The following is a 23,582-nucleotide window of genomic DNA, read 5'->3' as shown; positions in this document are numbered from 1 at the left end:
CTCTTAAGGAACTCAAAATATAGCAGGAAGACACACAATCAGATAGTCAACATACAACCTTCAGTGTAGAACCATCACAGAGATATGACCAAAATATTGCTGGGGAGGAAGATGCCTGAGAAGATGCAATGAAAGAGGTAACACAAACTGTCAGGATGCTTAAAAGAAGAGTAGGAATTATAAGGAACCAGGTATATGGCGGGTGGGCCAGGGGCTGGGTTTCGGGGGTGGGGGAGGGTCTTAAAATGTTAAAATATAGGCGGGGGTGGGATACGAGAATTTTAAGTCTTATCTCTTTTGCAGAAAAGATGGCCTTATTTCATTTTCGGGACTGAACTATGATCAATACAATAATGACAGGATATTCTAAAATTATAAAGGTTGTATTCAAGCCACTATTTAAGAATCAGGAAATATAATTGTTCTAATCAAGTAATAAATATTAAGAAAATTCAGCCTTCAGAAAGTGTTATGGGCCAAACAAGCCTAAAATTTTAACATAAACTAGAAATCTAAAACTCTTTTACTGTTTCAAACATGCAGCAATAAACATTCATACATATTTTCCAGAACAGGTTAATCTCCCAGTGGTCAAACTGGCCTTCCCTTTTTATCAAATACTTTGTAAATGTCTACTAAAAATATTAAGATCATATCCACAATTTGATTTTACAAGTCAAATATATAAATCCTATTTAAGCAAAAGACCCTTTTCTTATTTTCTTCAAAGAGAGTAAAAAGGCTTGCTGTGCTCAAAACATGTTTGGCTCTCAAACTGAACACACCCTGTATTCGCAGCCCAATACTTGTTGTTGTCATGAGGAATAGAAGACTCCGAGGACATACTGATTTGTTCAAAAATCATTTAAGTTCTTACTATGTGCTTCACTTTACTTATATCTAAAACAGAGATACTAAAATACCAAGCTGGTAAAAGTGATCGTGAAGACTAACTTAACCAGTACATGTGAGTGCTTCAAACAGCCCCTCCCATGTAGTACAAGTTCAATAAAGGTTGCTGTTGCTAATTTTTTTTAATTTTATTTAATTTGTTGTCTGGAATAATACATAATTACAATAGTAGTAGTAATGATACTAATATTGTTATTATTGTGGGTGGGAGTCACCAAGGTTTACAGAGAAAGAAATAAAGTATGAAGAGTCTGAAGTGGGCAGAGGGAAGAACAGCATTTGGATGAGTATAGATAAACTCACAAATGCACCAAGGCAGCCATGGGATTTAGCATATGCAAGAAATAATACAGAAGAAAGCATGACTGAAGCAAAGACTTCTGGGTTTTAAGTGTATTTATTTATTTTGAGAGAGTGAGAGAGAGAAGGAGGGAGGGAGGGAGGGAGAGAGAAGGAAAGAGGAGACAGAGAAAGAGAGAGAGAGAGAAAGAACGAGCAGGGGAGGAGAAGAATGAGAAGGAGAGAGAAAGAGAATCCCAAGCAGGCTCTACACCATCAGCACAGAGCCCAACACTGGGCTCGAACTCACGAACCAGGAGATCATGACCTGAGGTGAAATCAAGAGTCACTCAAATCAAGAGACATTCAACCAACTGAACCACCCAGGCGTTCCTGAAGCAAAGGTTCAAACCAAATAATGAGAGACAAGGTACTGTTAAGATCATTGCATAAAGTTTCCAAACTTTGCTAGGTTTGGAAAGCCTCAGATCCTCATCTATAAAATAAGGATTGGGCGCCTGGGTGACTCAGTCAGTTAAGTGTCCGACTCTTGATTTCGGACGGTTGCGATCTCTAGGTTGTGAGATTGAGCCCCGTGTCGTGAAGCCTGCTCGGGATTCTCTCTCTCCCTCTCTCTCTGCCCACCCCCCAAATAAATAAATATTAAAAAAATAAATTTTATTTTTATTATTTTATTTTTGAGACAGAGCGCAAGTGGGAGAGGGACAGAGAGATAATGAGACACAGAATCTAAAGTAGGCTCCAGGCTCTGAGATGTCAGCACGGAGCCCAACATAGGGCTGGAACCCACAAACCTCAAGAATATGACCTGAGCCGAAGTTGGATGCTTAACCGACTGAGCCACCGAGGCGTCCCCAAAAATAAATTTTAAAATAAGAATAATTATGGTAACTTTATCACAGGGATTTTATAAGAATTAAATAATACGTTATGCTGAAAAGTGCTTTTTATAGGGGCTGGCATATAGCAGGTACTCATTAAATGTTAATAATAATAAAAACAATTATAATAATATTTGCAAAAAAACTCTTACCAGGGTATATAACTCACTCTCCTTTGATTGTGGACTTATCTCTCGGTCTTCGTTAAAATAGCGTTGCTGGGAAGGATAACCCAGTTCTGTCAGGACCACGTCCTCTGGTCCTGCACCAGACTTAGTATATAAAGCTAAAGGGTTGAGTTCTCTGAAACCCTAGGATTAAAAAAAGAAGGAAGAGGTTAATTAGAGAAAACAATCAAAAAGTTAGCACTTCATAATTTTCAAGTGTTGTGGAAATGTACTATCTTCAAAAACTTAACAGTTAAAAAATTTTCCATAGTCAAAATTTTTCCTAGTCACAAAAATTAACATCAATATTAACAGTGATACAGACATCACTATCAATATTTGCAAAATAAGAGACTGCTGTCTTCTCTAAGATGACCTCCAAGAAAATAGTCTGAGGTGGGGTGCCTGGGTGGCTCAGTCAGTTGGGTGTCCGACTTCGGCTCAGGTCATGATCTCGCGGTCCGTGAGTTCGAGCCCCGCATCGGGCTCTGGGCTGACAGCTCAGAGCCTGGAGCCTGTTTCGGATTCTGTGTCTCCCTCTCTCTCTGACCCTCCCCTGCTCATGCTCTGTCTCTCTCTGTCTCAAAAATAAATAAATGTTAAAAAAAAAAAAAATTTTTTTTTTTAATTAAAAAAAAAAGAAAATAGTCTGAGGTAAGATCGAATCCTCAAATCAATTATTTAAAATACAAGCACTCACATTCTAAAGAACAATAAGCCAAATGTATTTTTTGTGGTTATTTGAAAATTAAGACAGGGCTCTGCATTAAGAGGGCAGGAATCTTACAAATGTCTCCAAGATTAAAGAGTGTATCAAATAACCTCCTGCATTAAATTCTCTTACACCTTCAAGGGCTGAGATTAAATAAAATCTATTACACAATACATCCCGACTGATCCACCTTAGAAGGGACATTTTCTCGGCATACAATAGCATGGCCCTCTGTTCTCAAGACATGATGGAAGTAGATGTCTTCATTTGAGGATGTATCACAGAGAAAAATGTTAAGGATTCCATCTACATATTCATCCACTACCCCCACTAATGGCTTCAAACCACACAACTTCTGGAACTGCAAAATAGCTCTGGACGTCCAGTGTTCCTGAAATAGAATCAAGACATGAGATTTAGATGATAAATTCAAACATGAATTATAGTAACCATATACAAAAATAAATTCCTAATGAACTAGGGATTTTAGTCGAAAAACAAAACCGTAACAGTACTAGAATAACACACTTCAGGATAATTATGATTGGGAATGAGAAAAGTAAGAAAAAAGGAAAAATTATGAAAAATGTGACTGTAGAAAATCTTTTATCATTTATGTGGTGAAAAACTTCCGTTTTCAGAAATGGTTAAATTACTGGACTAACTCTCCCACAGAAACAACTGAAATTTCTAAAGTATTTTTAAAATATGTCCAAAAGTATCCAAGAACTATCAAGAGTAACATTATTATCAGGACAAAATTAAAGGGAAAGTGGGAACTATTTTACCTTAAAAAGGAAAAGAAATAAACTAGCCTTCACATGGATTTGCAGTTCAATTTTCACATCACCTGGACAGTACACAAATCCTCAAGTTGTTCATCTAAATTAAGGTGATTCCAGACTGGTAGTATTCCTAGGCACCTGGTAGGAACAATGCAGATCTCTCTAGAGGTAGGCAGTCTCAGCCCATATTATTCAAACATTCTTACAAATAATTTTTTCAAAGACAATGAAAAGTATGCAGGCAAAGATAAAAGGCACACAAAGAAACAACAAATCACAAGTAAGAACAAGGAGGAACAACATAAACCTTCAAAAACTTTAGATATTTGATTTCCCAGACAATTATAAACAACCAGACTTACTACACTTCAAGCAAAAACAAAAAAGATTTGAAAGCTTTTGCAAGTATCAGCAATCTATAAAAATTTATCTAGCAAAATTACAGGTCAAAGAGAACTTTTAGAAAATAACAACACAATAACCAAAACTTAAAACCCAATAGGTTGATTCAGTAGCAGATTTGGTAGAATTAAAGAGTAAATCAGTAAAGTGGAAGATAATTTGGGAAAAAAATACCCAGAATGCAACATGGAAAGACAGAAATATGTAAAATACAGAAGAGAGGTTAAAAAATACAGAAGATAAATTGAGAAAGTTTAACATACGTTCAATTGTGGTCCTGGAAAAACAGACGTAAAAACAGAGACAGATGGAATATAAATATGAATAATGGGAAAGACAATAAATAACTGAAGAGATAATGGCTGGGAATTTGCCAGATTTAATAAAAAGTAACAAAGCACGGATAAAATGGAATTCAATGAACCACAAAGTAGGATAAATAAGAATAAATTCACACATAAAGATACTAACACTGAAGCTACAAGCAACCAACAGGAAATGTTACAAAGAGCTACAGACAAAAAGGACACTGCCTTCAAAGGAACATCTATCAGACCGACTACTGACCTCTCCAATAAGGTAAGGGAGACCAGAAGCCACTGTGATGAGATCTTCAATTCACTAAATGTATTACCTGCCAACCTAAAATTCTACACCTAGTGAATGTATCTTCCAAAATTAAGTGCAAAGTTATGTTTCCAGGTAAACATAACTAAGTTTGCCATCAGCAAACCCTCACAAAATGAAATCTTAAAGGATACAGTTTAAATACAAGCAAAATGTTCCCGTAGGGTTTGAGTGGTGAGAACAAAGAGCCAAGAAACTGAGAAATACGTGACTAAATCTAAATGCACATTATTTTATGTGGTCAATTTGTTGAGGGGTTATAAACAGTAACAATAATTATACAACAAAAACAGATCAGCAGAGGAGGTTAAAGAAGAAAGTGTTCTAATGTTCTTGCATCTTTACATACAGATGTGTTTATGTCCTAGAGGGATCCCTAAAATAATATAGTGTGTTACTTAATGGAATTATTTAAAAACTTCCAAATGATGCATGCAGGGTGAGAAAAAGAAAGAATAGGTAAGCCAGTGATTTTTCACCAGGGCCACTAGGTTCTCCTAGCATCAGCAGAGTTTAGTAATCAACTAAGGATTTGGGTAGATTGCATGCACTGATTTTGGAACACCCATTCTGTGGCTCCCTCCCTTCAAGCATTTCTCCCTTAACTCTCAGCTTCAGCCAGTCCCAAATGATGTCTTCTAACTCTTCAAGCCAGCAAGGCTATGGACTGGGGAGTGACCCCAGGATAGAAGCTGAAAATTTCCTGATCTTACCTACTGCAGCTTGACCTCCAAGGATAGATTTCTGCTTCTCTGCCTGCTTTGGATTTTGTCTATGGGAATAGTCATCCCACCATGCTACTCTATTGCTAGTCTGCCATTACCAAATGCATTTACTATTTTTGAAACCAGGAAAAAGATGCAGAAATACAGTGAGAGTCATTCACTTAGTTATAAACATTTATTAAGCACCTACCATAAAACAACCATTCATCTAAGCATCAGAGGTACAGTAGTAAAGAGACAATGCCCCTCATCTCAGGAGCTTACCCTGTGTATGTGAACAAATAATTAAGATCATACCCGACAGTATTATAAAGATAAAGTGACAATGAACGAAGTGGAAATGTGTACTTTCAATTGGCACCATGGTCAAGGAAGTCCTTCTTGGGGAAATAACATCTGAGCTTAAATCTGAATGACAAAAAGGAACCACCCATGAGAGTTCTTTGAACAAGCTATTCCAATGATCAGAATCGGCAAAAGCCCTAAGGTCAGAAGAATTTCAAGAAGGAAGAAAACAAAAAGAGAAACAAAAATGGAAGCCATCTGAATAATATGAGAATAATGACCACTACCTACAAGTGGGTCACAAATTTAGCCCTGAGTTTCCTGATGGTAGTAGTAAAGAGAAGCCTGGTCAAGGCTAACATGCACCCTAGAAAACAATCCTGAATACTGACTTGCACAAAAGTCATAACTGCATACATTATTCACAATAACATCAAAACAGATTGAATGTCTAACAATAAAGGGATAGTTAACCTATGATAGACACTTACCTAAGAGATTACTGTGAATCTATGAAAATTGAGAACTATGGCAACACATAAATTTATGCTATAATAATGCTGAGTGAAGAATATGATTACTATTTTATGTAACCCTGGAAACCCTACAAAAACCCTGACCCCCCCAATATCCAATAAACTAAATTGAAAGGAACACACATCAAATTTCTAAACTGAATGTGTCTGAATGGTAGAATAACAGGTCATGTTTTCTTCTTTTTCTTTCCTTTTACTGCGCTTTCCAGATAAAAAAAAAATTTTTAAGGAATAATGCATGTACATGTAAGCAAATGATAAGGTAAACAAATGTGGTGTAATAAGTGTGTATGCCACATATATTTAAGAGTTCTGAGGGAAAAACACAAAGTCAGGTGCACGATAATCTTAATTACATAAACAAATGTATCTCTGTGGATGAAGACGCCTCCTGCTTCATCCCACTCATCTCGCGCAACTATATTACTAGAGAATTCTTCAAAAAAAACCCCACATAACTGAGTACGGCAGTTCCTGAGGTACGCCCTTCAGTTGCTCCCCCACATCTACAGGACAACGCGTAGACCCCTGAACATGGATACGGATCCCCACCACAGGGCCCTATTTCTCTGGCATAGCTTGCCGTCCATCAACTCCAGCTCACGTGCTGCCACAGAGGCAGAGCCACTTAACATTTCTCAAATTCGAGATGTTTTATGTTACTTTTCCCTTTGTCTGGAATGTTCTTCCTTTTGTGTCCAGTTATAGTCCTACTCTTCCTTCAAAGTTCCACTCTACCACAGGGTCATCCCTGACCAGCCTCAACAGAGATGTAAGCACAGTCCTCTCTTTGCACATCTGGCACATGCTTTTTTTTTTTTTTTTTTTTTTTTTAACGTTTATTTATTATCGAGAGACAAAGACAGAGCATGAGCATGGGAGGGGCAGACAGAGGAGGAGACAGAATCTGAAGCAGGCTCCAGGATCCGAGCTGAGCCCAACGTGAGGCTCAAACTCACAAACTGCTAGATCATGACCTAAGCCGAAGCTGGACACTTAACCAACTGAGCCACCCAGGCAACCCTGGCACACACTATTAAATATCCCTACAGCGAATGTGACACAGCACAGGACTGACTTCTGGCTCCATGTCCATCTTCCAGACTATCTACAACGATTTCTTTTAGGGCCCATTCCAGGTTTTGTTTTTGTATCCTGAGATCCTCAGACTGTTCTCAGCACCAAATGTTTGCTGATTAAATGGGAACAAGCATACCTGTACTGGTCTCACCCAAGCCAAGGAACAAGGAATGGCCTGAGCCGGGAGCTTTGTGTAGCAGCACCTGCAAGAGATGATCACAAACCCCAATATTCCATCATGTTTTAAAACTGCATTTTATGGAATCTCTAATCCACTCTTGATTTTAGCTGTTTACAGCACTTCAGACTATTTTACTCATGCATCTTTAAATTAATGCCTTACACTTTAAAGCATTCTAAGTAATAAAAATTTTAAACATCATAGTCCTTGAAACCCATGCAATTAAAATATAGGTAGGAACAGACCAACCTTCATGCTATATAAATGCAATTCTTAGCATCACCCCAAGAATCATTTTCTTAATAAGAGATTGTTTTTTAGAGTCTCATGGTCCATTCAGATTCAGTCATGTGAAAGAAGACCTAAGAGATTATAATCCCAACGTGAAACTAAGGGACCATATGCCAAGTTCATTTGCACTATAAAAAAAAAAAAAAAAAAAAGGGATGGAAGAAAGGAAGGCAAGAGAAAAGAGCAATCTTAACCCCATGCAGCTTTAGCATTAGGAGCATTATGATTCAAAACTTGGTAATAATTTAACCAGATTTGTTAACTCACTTGAGAAACCTTAGGGAGGACTTCTGAACAGTTCCAATATTTCCAAAGTCTGGGTAGAATACTTCAACTTCCTGTTTCCCGAGGACTTGATGGATAATGACCCGATACCACCACTTATCCTCAGAAATCCTGACACAACAGAGATGTCCCGGCTGGATAAAATACTCCGGCATGGCATATCGATCAGAAACCAGCTGATTGGAATAGCAGCGCCTGTAGAATTCCATAAAACAGGGAATTTCAAAGAGGGAGAAAATATCATTTGATGCATCAAGACCAAGAAAGTCTTGGCAAAAAGCAAGGAAGAAAAATCCTCCTTTTTCTGATTGGTTAATGCTTATTAATACCAACTAATTTTATTTTCCTCTTTCTTTTCCAAATCCCTTCTCTTCATCAATAAACTTCTTCACATGGAAAGTTATACACTCATTTTATCTCATATTCTCTGAACAAAATGCAATCCAACTTTATTCCTCAGCACTTCCTAAAATAGACATTTTAAAGACACCAATGGCCCCTTAATTCCCAAATCCAATAGCCTGTCTCGCCAGCTTTCGATATACTTCTTTCTCTGCAGCATGACCCTGATCCTATCCTCTTTCAAACTCTATCCTACTTAGTTTCCAAGACACTATTTTCTCCTACTTCTTCTCTGTCAATAATTATTCTTATATTGGCTCTCTAATTGCCTTTAAAGTTCAGGTTCTCTGGGATCTTACATTTAGGAAGTATAAAATAATAAGAGCTCAGGCTTTGAACCCAGTCACATGAGCTCAAATCGTGACTCCATCATTTACTAGCTGTGTGACTTTATCTTTCTGTGCTTCAGTTTACTTTTTGAGCATGGAGAGGACAATAAAACCTTAGCAAAAATAGATGAATGCTAAGCACAGAGTCCAAATACAGTTAAGTACCCATTAACTATTACTATTCTTTCTGTACACCATCTCATCCATTTTCATATCTTTATACCACTACAAATAAACGATGATTCTCCATCTTGACCTTTAAACTCTGAATCACTTGGGAACTTTAAAACTTTATTTCCAGCTATACAGAGAAGATCCTAGTTGTTCCCCAATTTTCATTCTCCTAATAGAATCCCAAATTTTAACTGAGTATATAGCCATTCAGACTTCCCAGACTCCTTAGCATCTAGATGTGAATACTAAGTCCTGAGCAATGAGATGTGAGAAAAAGTGTGCATGATTAGGATGGTAAATTTTATGTGCACTTTACCACAATTAAAAAAAGTAAAAGTATAGAAATTCTAGCTCATGTCTTTCAAAGAAAAGGGCACATCTCCAACCACCCAGCTTCTTCTCATTCTCCTTCCCACTGGCTGAAATGAGGATCTCATGGATGTGATGGCGAGCTACATGCTGGACCATGTAGATGGGCAACACACTGTCTGGGACAACAAGACAGAAAACACTTGTGTCCCTAACACCAGGGAGCTACCTTATCCACCTTTACTGCTTACATATGGACTACTATGGGAAGAAGAAATAAATTTTTATCTTTTTTAAGCTACTATGTCTTAGGCTAAGTTATGTCTCTGTAACAGTGGCTAAACCTAATCCTAACTATTACTGTCCACTCAACATTGTCAATTCACTACTCCATGGTCACCTTAGACGCACCAGGTATAAACTTCTAGCCCCGGCTAAAACCTACTCAATCTCTAAAGTCAACACAGGTTTCATATTCTCCTTTTCTCCCTCATCCTTCTCAACCCCATTCTTGTCACCAAGACCTGACAACTACTTCCCCAAATTTTTTCCAATTTCTTTCAACTCTCACTCTCTTACCAAGACTAGCATATTAATGGATGCTCTCCTGTTCACTCACCCCATCTTCCACACTGCAACGAGAGTTATCTTGCTAAAATACAAACCTGTTGATGCCCCTACCTTCTTAAACCTTCAGAGGCTCCACACTGTCTACAGAACAAGTCAGAATTCCCGCCCATGGTGTTCATACTCCAGCTCTTCCCCAGTATTCCAGTTTCACATTCAGTCACTGTCACCCAACCTCATGCAGCGGTGCTTCACTTCCCTATTTCTTGCTCCCAGAACACCACGCTACTCTGTTGTCAACAGTGGCCTTGGTGCCAGCGATTGGATCCACACATACCCACTCACACCTTTTTGACTGGCAAATTCTTACTTGTTTTTTAAGCCTAGCTCAAATATCTCCTTTTGTGAAGCTTTTTTCCACCTTCAACAGGCAGAATTACTGCCTCATGCAGTACCCCACTTATCCGCTCTCTGTATCCCCAGATAATCGTGGTGTTCACAAAGGCAAAGACCATGTCTGTCTTGTCCTCATACTGCTCATGCCCAAATCCCAACCACACAGCAGATGTGGTATTAGTAACAATAGCAGCCAACAGGTGAGCTAGACTCCATTCTAAGTGCTTGAATCTTCCCAACTCTGTGAGGCAGGTATGAGTACTATCCCTACTTTGGAGATAAGGAGACTAGGCCCAGAGTTAAAAGTAACTTCAAGGCCATAGAGCCAGTACGTGTGCTTTAAAACATGTGCTAAATCTTACAGGCATACTGGAATGGAATATATAATATTTTTACTAAGTGATTATTATGTGACTTACATTATACCAGGTGTTCTTGGGTGAGAGGAGTTTATAATGCAGTAAAATTAGATTAAAAGATGGAATGCTCTTGGATAAATAAATACATTATTCTTATATACGACATCAATGTGAAAATCAGACACTGTTGTTCATGAATAAATCTAAAGTGACTACAAATGTACACATTTTACAGGGTGTTTTACTAAGAAAGGACATGATATTTCGGCAGATAAAAGAGATTAACTAGAGTAGTCGTTCTCCAAGTGCAGTTCACAAACCCCCAGGACTGTGATGCCCTTTTAACAAGTCCATAAGGTCAAGACTAATTTAATATTTTAGTGTTACTATGAAAATAGTTATTTGCCCTTTTCACTGCATTAACATTTGTAATGAAGGTGTAAAAGCAAGGTGCCTTAGCCAAATCAAGGCAGTGTCACCAAACTTTACTAGCAGTCACTTGTCACCACCATGCACTCACATTAAATAAAAGACAAAGAAGAAGAAAAAAAAGAGGCCAATGTCACGTAAGAATGTCCTTCATAAACCAATAAAAATTAAGTATATTAAATCTCAACCACTGAGTGACCATCTTTTCAATATTCTATGTGACAAAAAAGGAAGTAATAGACACATAAAACACTTCTCAAGTTGTCTTAAGAAAAGCAATTATGCATCTGAGAACTGAACTAGCTGTTTTTGTGGAACATTTTTACTTGGAAGAGGAACTAGACATTTTTTTCATGGAACATCATTTTTGCTTGAAATGACTACTATCAAACTATGTTTATTCAGACTTGAGTATCTGATGCACATTTTCTCAAAAATGAAGTGAGCCCATCATATCAAGAAAAACACTGACAGTATTTGTCATCAATGTTAAAATTCAAGACTTCCGAGTGAAAATTTAGATTCTGGAAATGTTGCATCCACTACGAGTTTGACAGCTTCCTAATACGTAATACTTTGAGATCAGTGGTGATATTAAAGAATGTGATTTTTTATACTATGTGATGAAATGTGTCAACATTTGGAAGACCTACATAACTCAGTGAACCAGTATTTTCCAATGCATGATGTTTTGAAATTATACATGAAGGTAAAAGATGCTTTCAGGGCTGGTTACACTGAGTGGCTTATGCTTGCTTTAATGTTCTGCTATTGCTGTCTTGAAATACTTAATAATTTTACAACTTGGAGACTTGCATTTTAATTTTGCACTGGAACCTGAAATAGCATAACCAAACCTGAATCTGTTCAAAGTACAAAGGAAGACCAATGAATTTTAACAGCAGCGTATGAAAAGTTCAAATTCCACATTGCAACCAATCTTTAAGAAACTACCACTTGTCAAATTTTGGAATGTTCACAAATTTCCTTAAATATCAAAGATTATTCACAAATTTCTGAAAAGGCTACTAAAATAACTCCTTTTCCCATGAGGACAAAGGGGAACCGTCTTGCAGTGTAGGTGGGAATGCAAACTGGTGCAGCCACTTTGGAAAACAGTATGGAGGTTCCTCAGAAAGTTAAAAATAGAACTACCTTATGATCCAGAACTTGCACTACTAGGTATTTACCCAAAGGATACAAAAATACAGATTCAAGGAAGTATATGCACTCTGACGTTTATAGCAGCATTATTAACAATAGCCAAACTATGGAGAGAGCCCAAATGTCCACTGACTGATGAGTGGATAAAGAAGATGTGGTATATATATATGCATGGAATATATATATGCAATGGAATATCGTTCATCCATCAAAAAGAATGAAATCTTGCCATTTTCAATAATGTGAGTGGAGCAAAAATGTATTACACTAAACAAAATAAGACAGTCACAGAAAGACAAACACCATATGATTTCACTCATATATGGAATTTAAGAAAAAGATGATCACATGGGAAGGGAGAAAAACAGAAACCACAAGACTCTTCAATACAGAGAACAAACTGAGGGTTAATGGAGGGAAATGGGTGGGGGATGGGCTAGATGGGGGATGGGTATTAAGGAGGGCACTTGTGATGAGCACTGGATGTTGTACGTAAGTGATGAATCAGTGAATTCTACTCCTGAAACCAATATTACACTGTATGTTTAACTAACTAAAATTAAAATAAAAATTTGAAAAGAGGGGTGCCTGGGTGGCTCAGTCGGTTGAGCATCCAACTTTTCATTTTGGCTCGGGTCATGATCCCAGGGTTGTGGGATTAAATCCCACATCAGGCTCCATGCTGAGCATGGAGCCTGCTCAAGATTCTCTCTCTCCCCCTCTGCCCTTCACCCCCACTCACATGCTCTCTAAAATAAAAATAGGTTTTTTCGGCAAAAGAAAGAAAATACTCCTCTTCACAACTATGTATCTGTGTGACCAGATGTTTTCATACACTACAATCAAAACAACGAAGCTCAAGACATTAAAGATGAAAGCAGACATTAAAATCAAACTTTCCCCTATTAAGACAGCTAATAAAGAGATCAGCAAAAATGTAAAATAATGTCACTATTCTAATTTCCAGAAAGTAGTTACTGTTCATAGAAATATGTCATTTATATCCACACAAATGGACTTACTGTTTTTTTAAACAAAATTTTTTTACATGCTGCAGTTTTAATTTCTAAGATAAATATCAGTAAACAAAAGTTCTCAAGTCCTTAACTGCTAAAAGCTCTAAAAGCAAAATGCTGACAAGCACTGATTTAGAATGAGATAACATGAAAAATACATTGAAAACAACAGATTCCTACCGCATTTCAATCATCATGTCTTCAAGTAACTCTGATGAATCCCTGCTATAGATTCGGATGTAGAATTGACTAGGAGAGATGATATACTCCACAAAGACCCCCACAAGGGTACTGGTATCTAATGGTGGCAGTCTGCATAATTTCTTGTCCCGTACAGCATCTGGTGGGATATCATGGTTTGCAATTGCCAGGCTGAGCTGTGACTTGTTAACTTCCACTTGCTACAAGTTAAAAAAAGAAATAAAAGAAATCTTTGGGTGAAATTTCAAACTCTATGATGACATTTCCCTGAGTATATTTCATGAGTCATCTTTATCAGAATCACCTGGGAAATTATAAAAACAAAGCTTCTTAGGCTTATTCCAGACTTACTAATTCAGAATACCTAGAAGTGGGACCCATAATTATGTATTAAAAAAATTCCCTAGAGGGGCACCTGGGTGGCTCAGTCGGTTAAGTGGCCGACTTTGGCTCAGGTCATGATCTCGTGGTCCGTGAGTTCGAGCCCCGCGTCGGGCTCTGTGCTGACAGCTCAGAGCCTGGAGCCTGTTTCAGATTCTGTGTCTCCCTCTCTCTGACCCTCCCCCGTTCATGCTCTGTCTCTCTCTGTCTCAAAAATAAACGTTAAAAAAAAATTTTTTTTTTTTAAATTCCCTAGAGGGTATTGGGTGGCTCAGTCAGTTGAGTGTCTGACCCCAGATTTCGGCCCAGGTCATATCTCATGGTTCATGACATTGAGTCTCATGTTGAGCGTGGAGCCTACCTGAGATTTCTCTCTCTCTCCCTCTGTCCCTCTCCCCAGCTAGTGCTATCTCGAAACTTAAAAAATTACAAAATTCCCTATCATCAAAACAGTATGGTATTGGCACAAAAACAGACACTCAGATCATTAGAACAGAACAGGGAACCCAGAAATGGATCACAAACATATGGCCAACTAATCTTTGACAAAGGAGAAAGAATATCCAATGGAATAAAGACAGTCTCTTCAGCAAGTGGTGCTGGGAAAACTGGACAGCGATATGCAGAAGAATGAACCTGGACAACTTTCTTACACCATGCATGAAAATAAACTCAAAATGGATGAAAGACCAAAATGTAAGACAGGAAGCCATCAAAATCCTTGAGGAGAAAGCAGGCAAAAACCTCTTTGATCTTGGCCACAGCAACTTCTTACTCAACACGTCTCCAGAGGCAAGGGAAACAAAAGCAAAAATGAACTACTGGGACCTCATCAAAATAAAAAGCTTCTGCACAGCGAAGGAAACAATCAGCAAAACTAAAAGGCAACCTACAGAACGGGAGAAGATACTTGCAAACAACACATCAGATAAAGGGTTAGTATCCAAAATCTATAAAGAACTTATCAAACTCAACACCCAAGAAAACAAATAATCAAGTGAAGAAATGGGCAGAAGACATGAATAGACACTTCCCCAAAGAAGACATCCAGATGGCCAACTGACACATGAAAAAATGCTCCACATCACTCATCATAAGGGAAATACAAATCAAAACCACAATGAGACCTCACACCAGTCAGAATGGCTAACATTAACAACTCAGGCAACAACAGATGTTGGAGAGGATGTGGAGAAAGGATCTCTTCTGCACTGCTGGTGCGAATACAAACTGGTGCAGCCATTCTGGAAAACAGTATGGAGGTTCTTCAAAAAATTAAAACTAGAACTATCCTATAACCCAGCAATTGCCCTACTAGGTATTTATCCAAGGGATACAGGTATGCTGTTTCAAAGAGACACATGCACCCCAATGTTTGTAGCAGCACTATCAACAATAGCCAAAGTATGGAAAGAGCCCAAATGTCCACCGATGAATGAATGGATAAAGAAGATGTGGTATACAAACACACACACACACACACACACACACACACACACACACACACGGAGTACTACTCGGCAACCAAAAAGAATTAAATCTTGCCATTTACAATATGTGGATGGAACTAGAGGTTATTATGCTAAGTGAAATTAGTCAGAGAAAGACAAATACCATATGACTTTACTCATAGGAGGACTTTAAGACACAGAACAGATGAACACAAGGGAAGGGAAGCAAAAATAATATAAAAACATGGAGTAAACAAAACATAAGAGACTCTTAAATAAAGAGAACAGAGGGTTACTGGAGGGATTATGGGAGAGGGGATGGGCAAAATGGGTAAGGGGCATTAAAGAATCTACCCCTGAAATCATTGTTGCACTATATGCTAACTAACTTGGATGTAAATTTAAAAAATTAAATTAAAAAAAATTCCCTAGGTGATCCTTACCTACATTAATATATGAAAACTGCCTTATGAAATCAAGAGTCAAAAGTATGTTATACAACTGCCCCATTCAAAATTGAAAATATGGTACTTTAAATATTTAGGCTAAACAAAGACAGTCTTCCTACCCAACCCTACCAACAAAGGTAACTTTAAAGAATAAATTTCACACTAATCTTCCAATCAACAAGTTTCTCAGGGCACCTGGGTGGCTCAGGAGGTTGAGTGTCCAAGTCTTCATTTCGGCTCAGGTCATGATCTCACAGCTGTGGGATGGAGGCCCACATTGGGCTCAGACCTGAGCGTGGAAGCTGCTTGGGATTCTCCCTCCCCTGCTCTCTCTGATCCTCCCCCATTCACATGCTCACCTGCACTTTCTCTCAAAAACTTAAAAAAAAAAATATTTTTATATTTTTTAGTTTTATTTTTTAAAATTTACATCCAAATTAGTTAGCATATAGTGCAACAATGATTTCAGGAGTAGATTCCTTAGTGCTCCTTGCCAATTAGCCCATCCCCCCCCCCCCACAACCCCTCACATAACCCTCAGTTTGTTCTCCATATTTATGAGTCTCTTCTGTTTTGTCCCCCTCCCTGTTTTTATATTGTTTCCCTTCCCTTATGTTCATCTGTTTTGTCTCTTAAAGTCCTCATATGAGCGAAGTCATAAGATTTTTGTCTTTCTCTAATTTCACTTGGCATAACATCCTCCAGTTCCATCCACGTAGTTGCAAATGGCAAGATCTCATTGTTTTTGATTGCCGAGTAATACTCCATTGTATATGTATATATATACACACCATGTCTTCTTTATCCACTCATCCATCGATGGACACTTGGGCTCTTTCCATGCTTTGGCTATTGTTGATAGTGCTGCTGTAAACATTGGGGTGCATGTGTCCCTTCGAAACAGCATATCTGTATCCCTTGGATAAATACCTAGTAGGGCAATTACTGGGTCATAGGGTAGTTCTATTTTTAGTTTTTTGAGGACCCTTCATACTGCTTTCCAAGGTGGCTGCACCAGCTTGCATTCCCCCCCCCCCCAAAATTGTTTTAAATAGGGTTTCTCAAACATTTTCATTCTAAAATCTATTATTTTCCTTTAGACTTTTCTCTCACCCTCTAGAAAATATGTAGCAGTCTCTTGAAACAAAATGTTTTCCTTCCATGAAAGAAGCCAGTTACAGACGATAGAAGAAAAGAAGTGTAAGCAATTAATTCCTTAATAACAGCAAAATAAATAACAGAAGATGAGAACACAAAAAAGGAAAATTGTGTGTGGAAACGTAATGAAAAAGAAAAAATAAATACACCCTATAATTGAGTACACGAGCAGGGGCAATTTGCAGCAATTATTGAGACATATAGCTAAAACAAAGCTCCTCAAAATCTTCCCTCTGAAGCCCTTAAGGGTTTTCCAGCCCACATTTTCAAAAACATGGACAGACCATTGGCTTTATCATCCTGAGAAAACTGGCAAATCTTCAAACCCATCTGAAAACTTTAAAATGAGAGTTGAAAGTTAGTTATACAAAAGATTGAAAACAAGAATAAATGCTGTATAAGGTGATTTCAGACCAAAACTCTGCTCTCTTCTAAAAAATCATGCATCTAGAAACAAGATTTTCCTGAATAGAATTTTGATGTAAGGAAATACTCATTTAGGGGCGCCTGTGTGGCTCAGTCACTTAAGTGTCTAACTTCAGCTCAGGTCATGATCTCATGGTTCAAGCCCCACATTAGGCTCTTTGCTGTCAGCACAGAGCCCACTTCAGATCCTCGGTCCTCTCTTTCTGCCCCTCCCCCACTTTCTCTCTTTCTCAAAAATAAATAAAACATTAAAAAAAGAAATTTCATTTAGTTACTTTCCATAATGCTGATCTCCAGTGTACAAAGTCTTTACACCTACTCACCAGCTGTAAAGGCTTTACCACCAGATTAGGCTTTTTGCAAATCTTCTTTTCTGGCTCTTTAGGGTTTTTAGGAAGACAATCCCAGGCAGTCTCCTTGATAGCAGCAGTAGACAGTGAATTTCTAGGGGGACTGGAGACACAAGCTTTGACTTCTATTTTCTTATCTGTTTGAACTAAACATGAATTTTTGACTGATGAAATGGGTTCATCTGAAAAAATCAACAGGGTAGTCTGTGGATAGCCATTATAGTAATTTGTCTAACTGTTACAAAGCACATTCTATGGCCCAGGCACTGGGCAAATAATGACAAATGAGAGATACGAACCTAACTTTATAGACCTTTCAGTATGGAGAAACGAAAGGAAGTTCTAGATGGGAACAAATCTTAAATTACTTACATTGGCAGGGAAAGGGCAAGTTTCTTGAACTTTAGTTAAAGGTTTTCTTTTTCAATATCCTGATTTCAATTTACTTCCTGCTCAACTTTCGCAGTGAATATGCATAGTTACTTAATGTATTAATGTGACTACTGAATATCCCATAATATAATGCCTTAATTTTTAGGGGATTACCAAATCAATCACATATTGTGTTCAAATTTACATGTGTATGATGATTTTAAGAGACTGACACCTTAAAACAGACCAAGATAGACCTAAAACCATAGTGGCTCCTACAGAAAAACTAGTAAGTGCACAAAGATGGAGGTACAAGAATGTTTATCACTGTATCTTTTATAATGACAAAAAATAAATACACTCTATATGTCTGCCAACAGGAGACTAAATCAATTATAATACAGTCACATAAAAGAATTATATGTAGTTAAAAAGGATGAAATAAACTTACATATGCTGATATGAAAAAAACATCCATAACATACGAAGTATAAAAAGAACTTATATATATACAGAACACTATCTTATGCAAGAAAATTCTACATGTAATAAATAACTATGGTATTATACAAGAGGTCCAGAAAAAGACCTATTAAAACAATTACTAGTTACCAATCTACCTTACTGGAATTTTTAAACAAATATTGCTTTTATAATTTTTTAAAAAATCTATGTATGCTTACATATTCATTGAAAAAAATCTCAAAGACCAATAAAAATTCTAACAGATTTTTTCAGGGAAGTAAAATGATGGGAAATATTCACTTTCAACTTATTAAAATAACATGAGTTATTTATACATTATTTATAACTCGTTATTTTAATCAGAAAAATCAACAAAGTGGGTATGTATGTATCAAAGATACATTGATATTCTGGAAAAAAGTTGCTATCCATCAAAACCACTTTTAGAAGCTTATAAAAATACAAGGACAGTTGACCCTGAACACTGCAGCATTTAGGGGCATCAACCCCCAATGCAGTAAAAAATCTGCATATAACTTTTGATTCCCCCAAAATTTAACTACTAGAGCCTACTGCTGACCAGAAGCCTTACTGATAATATAAATAGTTGATTAACATATATTTTATGTATTATATACTGTATTCTTTTTTCCCTCCATTAGTTTATTTTTTTAATATGAAATTTATTTTCAAATTGGTTTCCATACAACACCCAGTGCTCATCCCAACAGGTGCCCTCCTCAATGCCCATTCTTAGAATAAAGTAAGCCAGAGAAAAGAAAATGTTAAGAAAATCATAAGGAAGAGAAATTACATTTACAATATTATACTGATTTTACCATAAAAAATCCACATATAAGTGGACATATGCAACTCAAACCCATGTTATTTAAGAGTCAACTGTACCTTACACTACTATAATTTGGCAACATGTTACCACTGAAGGAACAAAATAAAGAATACATGGAACCTCCCTGTATTAGTTTTTAATGGTATATAAGCCTACAATACTCTCAATAAAAATTTCAAAAGAAAAACCCAAAAAACAAAAATCAAGTGCCTTAAATGCAGTGTGGTTTCCTGGAGTGGATCCAGAAACAGAAAAAGAACAATTGTGAGAAAGCTGGTAAAACCTAAATAAAATCTACAGTTTAGCTAATAACAGTATATCAGAATTAATTTCTTAGTTTTGATAAATGTATCATAGTAATGTAAGATGTTAATATTAGATGGATGAAAGGCACAAGAGAATCTATAGTATCTTTGCAACTTTTCTGTAAACCTAAGATAATTTTTAGTTTTAGGTTTGAAAAAGTTTGTTTAAAAAACAAATACATGTGCTAGGTTCCAATGCACACCCATTTACCAAAAATGTCCTTGTATTTCTAAAAAGCTTTCTGATACACAGCCAGAGTTAACAACCGCTGATCTAGCACTTCCCCATCAGATCACTGTTTCAGAAAACTGGTTTCCTCAAAGTTATACAAAAATCTGGATAATGAAGAAAGTATATTTTAAAAAGTCAGATAGATGGTCTTTATTAATAATACCGATTAGCCTTATTACAATAAGTATCACCAGAAAGGTCATCATATACAAAATGTTTTCAAGGCTAATGTGTAATCTGTCTGGTTCATATGCTTACAATAAAGAATATTACATAATCATGCTTTATTTCCTTGTCCTTACAAAGACAATTAAAAATCAGGTTAGCATCTCCCAGCATACTCCAGGCCCATACCCACTTCAGCTACAGACAACTCACCGGGGCACCCACTATGCAGAGCACTCTGGGAACTCCCAACCCACACTCATTTCAGCTCTAACTGTCCCTCCAGAATACCCCCTGTATGAAGAGCACCAGGATCCCCTGGTGTGTACCTGCTTCAGCTCCAGCCATACCACCAGGGTAGTCCCAGCACAAAGTGCCATGGGACACCCAGCCTGTACCTGCTAAAGATTAAGCCAGCCAGCCAAAGCTGCCACACACACACAGTGTACATAGAGGATGTTCTGCATAAGGCAATTCCTTCAAGTCTAAGTTGTTCCACCTAATTCATAGGAAAACACAGAGCGTCAAATAAAATGAAACAGAATAACATACTTCAAATCAAAGAACAAGACAAAACCTCAAAAAAGAACTCAACAAAATGGAGATAAGCAAACTATCTTATAAATTCAAGATAATGATCATAAAGATGCTCACCTGACTTCAGAGAAGAGTGCATAAGCTCAGTGAAACTTCAACAAACAGATAATATAAAAAAGAGCCAATCAGAGCTGAAGAATACAGTAAATGAAATGCAAATTACTCTAGAGGGAATCAACAGCATATCAGAGGATGCAGAAGAATGGATCAGTGATATGGAAAACAGTAATAGAAAGCACCCACACTAAACAGAAAAATGTTTTTTCAAATGAGGATAAGTTTAAGAGAACTCAGATAAGTTTAAGAGATCTCTTGGACAATATCCAGCATTCTAACATTCATATTATAGGGGTCCCAAAGAGAGAGAGACAGAGACAGAGAGAGAGAGAGAGAGACAGCACACACACAGGCGCACAGAAAAATAACTTGAAAAAATAATAGCTGAAAACTTCCTTGACCTGGAGAAGAAAACAAACATCCAAGTCCAGGAATCACAGAGAACCCCAAACAAGGACGCAAAGAAGTCCACATTAGTTAAAATGTCAAAAATTAAAGATAAAGAGAAAATCTAAAAAGTAGCAAAAGAAAAGCAACAAGTCATGTACAAGGGAAGCCCCGTAGGAGTATCAGCTCTGATGGGAATTGCATGGTATATTCAAACTGATGAAAGGAAAAAAAAACAGTAACAAAAAATATTCTGCCCACCAAGGTTATCATTCAGAATTTAATAAGAACTAGTTTCCCAGCAAACAAAAGTTCATCATCACCAAAACAGACTTACAAGCAATGTTAAAGAGACTTCTTTAAGTGGAAAGGAAAAGACCATAATTAGAAGAAAATTATAAAAAGAAAAAAGTTCACAAGTAAAAGCAAACAGAGAGTAGTAAATCAATCTCTTATAAAACTAGTATGAAGGTTAAAAGACAGAAGTAGTAAAATCGATGTTATCTAAAAAATTAGTTAAGGGCCTCATGAAATAAAAAGATACAAAATATGATATACACAAAACAAAAATGTCTATTTTTAGAATGTGTTCAAACTTACCATCAACTAAAAATATAAAATAGACTGCTACATACACAGGATGTTATATATGAGCCTCATGGTAATCACTAAACAAAAACCTCTACTAGATGCACAAAAAATAAGGAGAAAGGAATCCAAGCATAACACTGAAGGAGGTCATCACAAGGAGAGATAGAGAAGAAAAACAGAAAACTATAAAAACAACCAGAAAACAAAAACAAAATGGCAGTAAGTACATACTTAACCAATAATTACTTTAAATGTAAATGCACTAACTGCTCCAATCAAAAGACAAGGGTGACTGAATGGATTAAAAAAAAAAAAAAAAAAAAAAAGACATCTATAGCTGCCCATAAGAGACTCACTCCAAGCCTAAAGACATGCAGACTGAAAGTGAAGACCTGGAAAAACTTATACCATGCAAATGGAAGCAAAAAAAAAAAAAAAAAAAAAAAAAATTTTTTAAAGCCAGTGTAGCAATACATCAGATAAAATGGACTTTAAAATAAAGACTGTAATGAGACAAATAAGGGCAGTGTATAATGTTAAAAAGATCAATCCAACAAGAAAACAGAGCCATTGTAAGTATCTACACACCCAACACAGGAGCACCTAAATACATTAAGCAAATATGAAAAGACACAAAGGGAGAAACTGATATTAACACAGTAATAGTAGGGGACTTTACCAGCTCACTTACATCAATGACCAGATCATTCAAACACAAAATCAATAAGAAAGCAATGGCTTTGAACAACACATTAAACCAGATAGACAATATATACAGAACATTCCATCCAAAAACAGAATATACATTCTTTTCAAGTTTTTTCCTTCTCTATATCACGTTAAGCCACACAACAAGACTCAATAAATTTAAGAAAACTGAAATCATATAAAGCATCTTTTCCAAACACAACAGTATGAAACTGGAAATCAACTACAAGCAAGACTGCAAAAAACACCAAAACATGGAGGCCAAACAACATGCTATTAACCAAAAAAATCAATGAAGTAATTAAATAGGAAATAAAAAAAAAAAAAAAAAACAAAGACAAATGAAAATTAAAATATAATGGGGCCCCTGGGTGGCTCAGTCGGTTGGGTGTCCAACTTCGGCTCAGGTCCGGATCTCGCGGTCCGTGAGTTTGAGCCCCACATCGGGTTCTGTGCTGACAGCTCAGAGCCTGGAGCCTGATTCAGATTCTGTGTCTCCCTCTCTCTCTGACCTTCCCCCATTCATGCTCTGTCTCTCTCGGTCTCAAAAATGAATAAACGTTAAAAAAAAAATTTTTTTTTTTTAAAGAAAATGAAAATATAATGGTCCAAAATCTTTGGGATGTAGCAAAAGTAGCTTTAAGAGGGAAGTTTATAGGGATACGGCCCTATCCCAAGAAACAAGAAAAATTTCAAGTAAACAATTATTCTTACATCTTAAGGAACTAGGAAAAGAATAAACAATGCCCAAGGTTAGTAAGAGGAAGGAAATAATGAAGACGAAAACAGAAATAAATGAAATGGAGCCTAAAAAGTAACAGAGTAGATGAATAATGGAAGCAAGGAGGGCCTGGGTGGCTCAGTCGGTTAAGTCTCTGACTTTGGCTCAGGTCATGATCTCACGGTTTGTGAGTTCAAGCCCCGCGTCGGGCTCTGTGCTGACAGCTCAGAGCCTGGAGCGTGTTTCAGATTCTGTGTCTCCCTCTCTCTCTGACCCTCCCCGTTCATGCTCTGTCTCTTTCTGTCTCAAAAATAAATGAACATTAAAAAAAATAATAACAATGAAACCAAGAGCTGGTTCTTTGAAAAGAGAAACAAAATTGATAAATCTTTAGCCAGATTC

The 23,582-nt window shown here is 37.0% G+C and overlaps 1 protein-coding gene across 2 annotated transcripts in view; it reads right to left on the bottom strand.

Annotated features, from left to right (window-relative positions):
* The window catches only part of TDRD5 (tudor domain containing 5), a 98,972-nt gene that overhangs the window by 28,586 nt on the left and 46,804 nt on the right, over positions 1-23,582 (bottom strand). For both annotated transcript variants that reach the window (XM_060643662.3, XM_060643661.3), the window contains exons 8-13: positions 17,704-17,912; positions 13,495-13,715; positions 8,152-8,364; positions 7,549-7,615; positions 3,163-3,363; positions 2,246-2,404 (exon numbers count right to left, since the gene is read on the bottom strand). In XM_060643662.3, coding sequence (XP_060499645.2) covers positions 2,246-2,404; positions 3,163-3,363; positions 7,549-7,615; positions 8,152-8,364; positions 13,495-13,715; positions 17,704-17,912 — 1,070 coding nt within the window. The remainder of the gene's footprint in view (positions 1-2,245; positions 2,405-3,162; positions 3,364-7,548; positions 7,616-8,151; positions 8,365-13,494; positions 13,716-17,703; positions 17,913-23,582) is intronic.

Source organism: Panthera onca, chromosome F1 (assembly GCF_046562875.1).
Source record: "Panthera onca isolate mPanOnc1 chromosome F1, mPanOnc1 haplotype 2, whole genome shotgun sequence".
Lineage (NCBI taxonomy): Eukaryota > Metazoa > Chordata > Mammalia > Carnivora > Felidae > Panthera > Panthera onca.
This window is presented reverse-complemented; position numbering and strand designations above follow the sequence as displayed.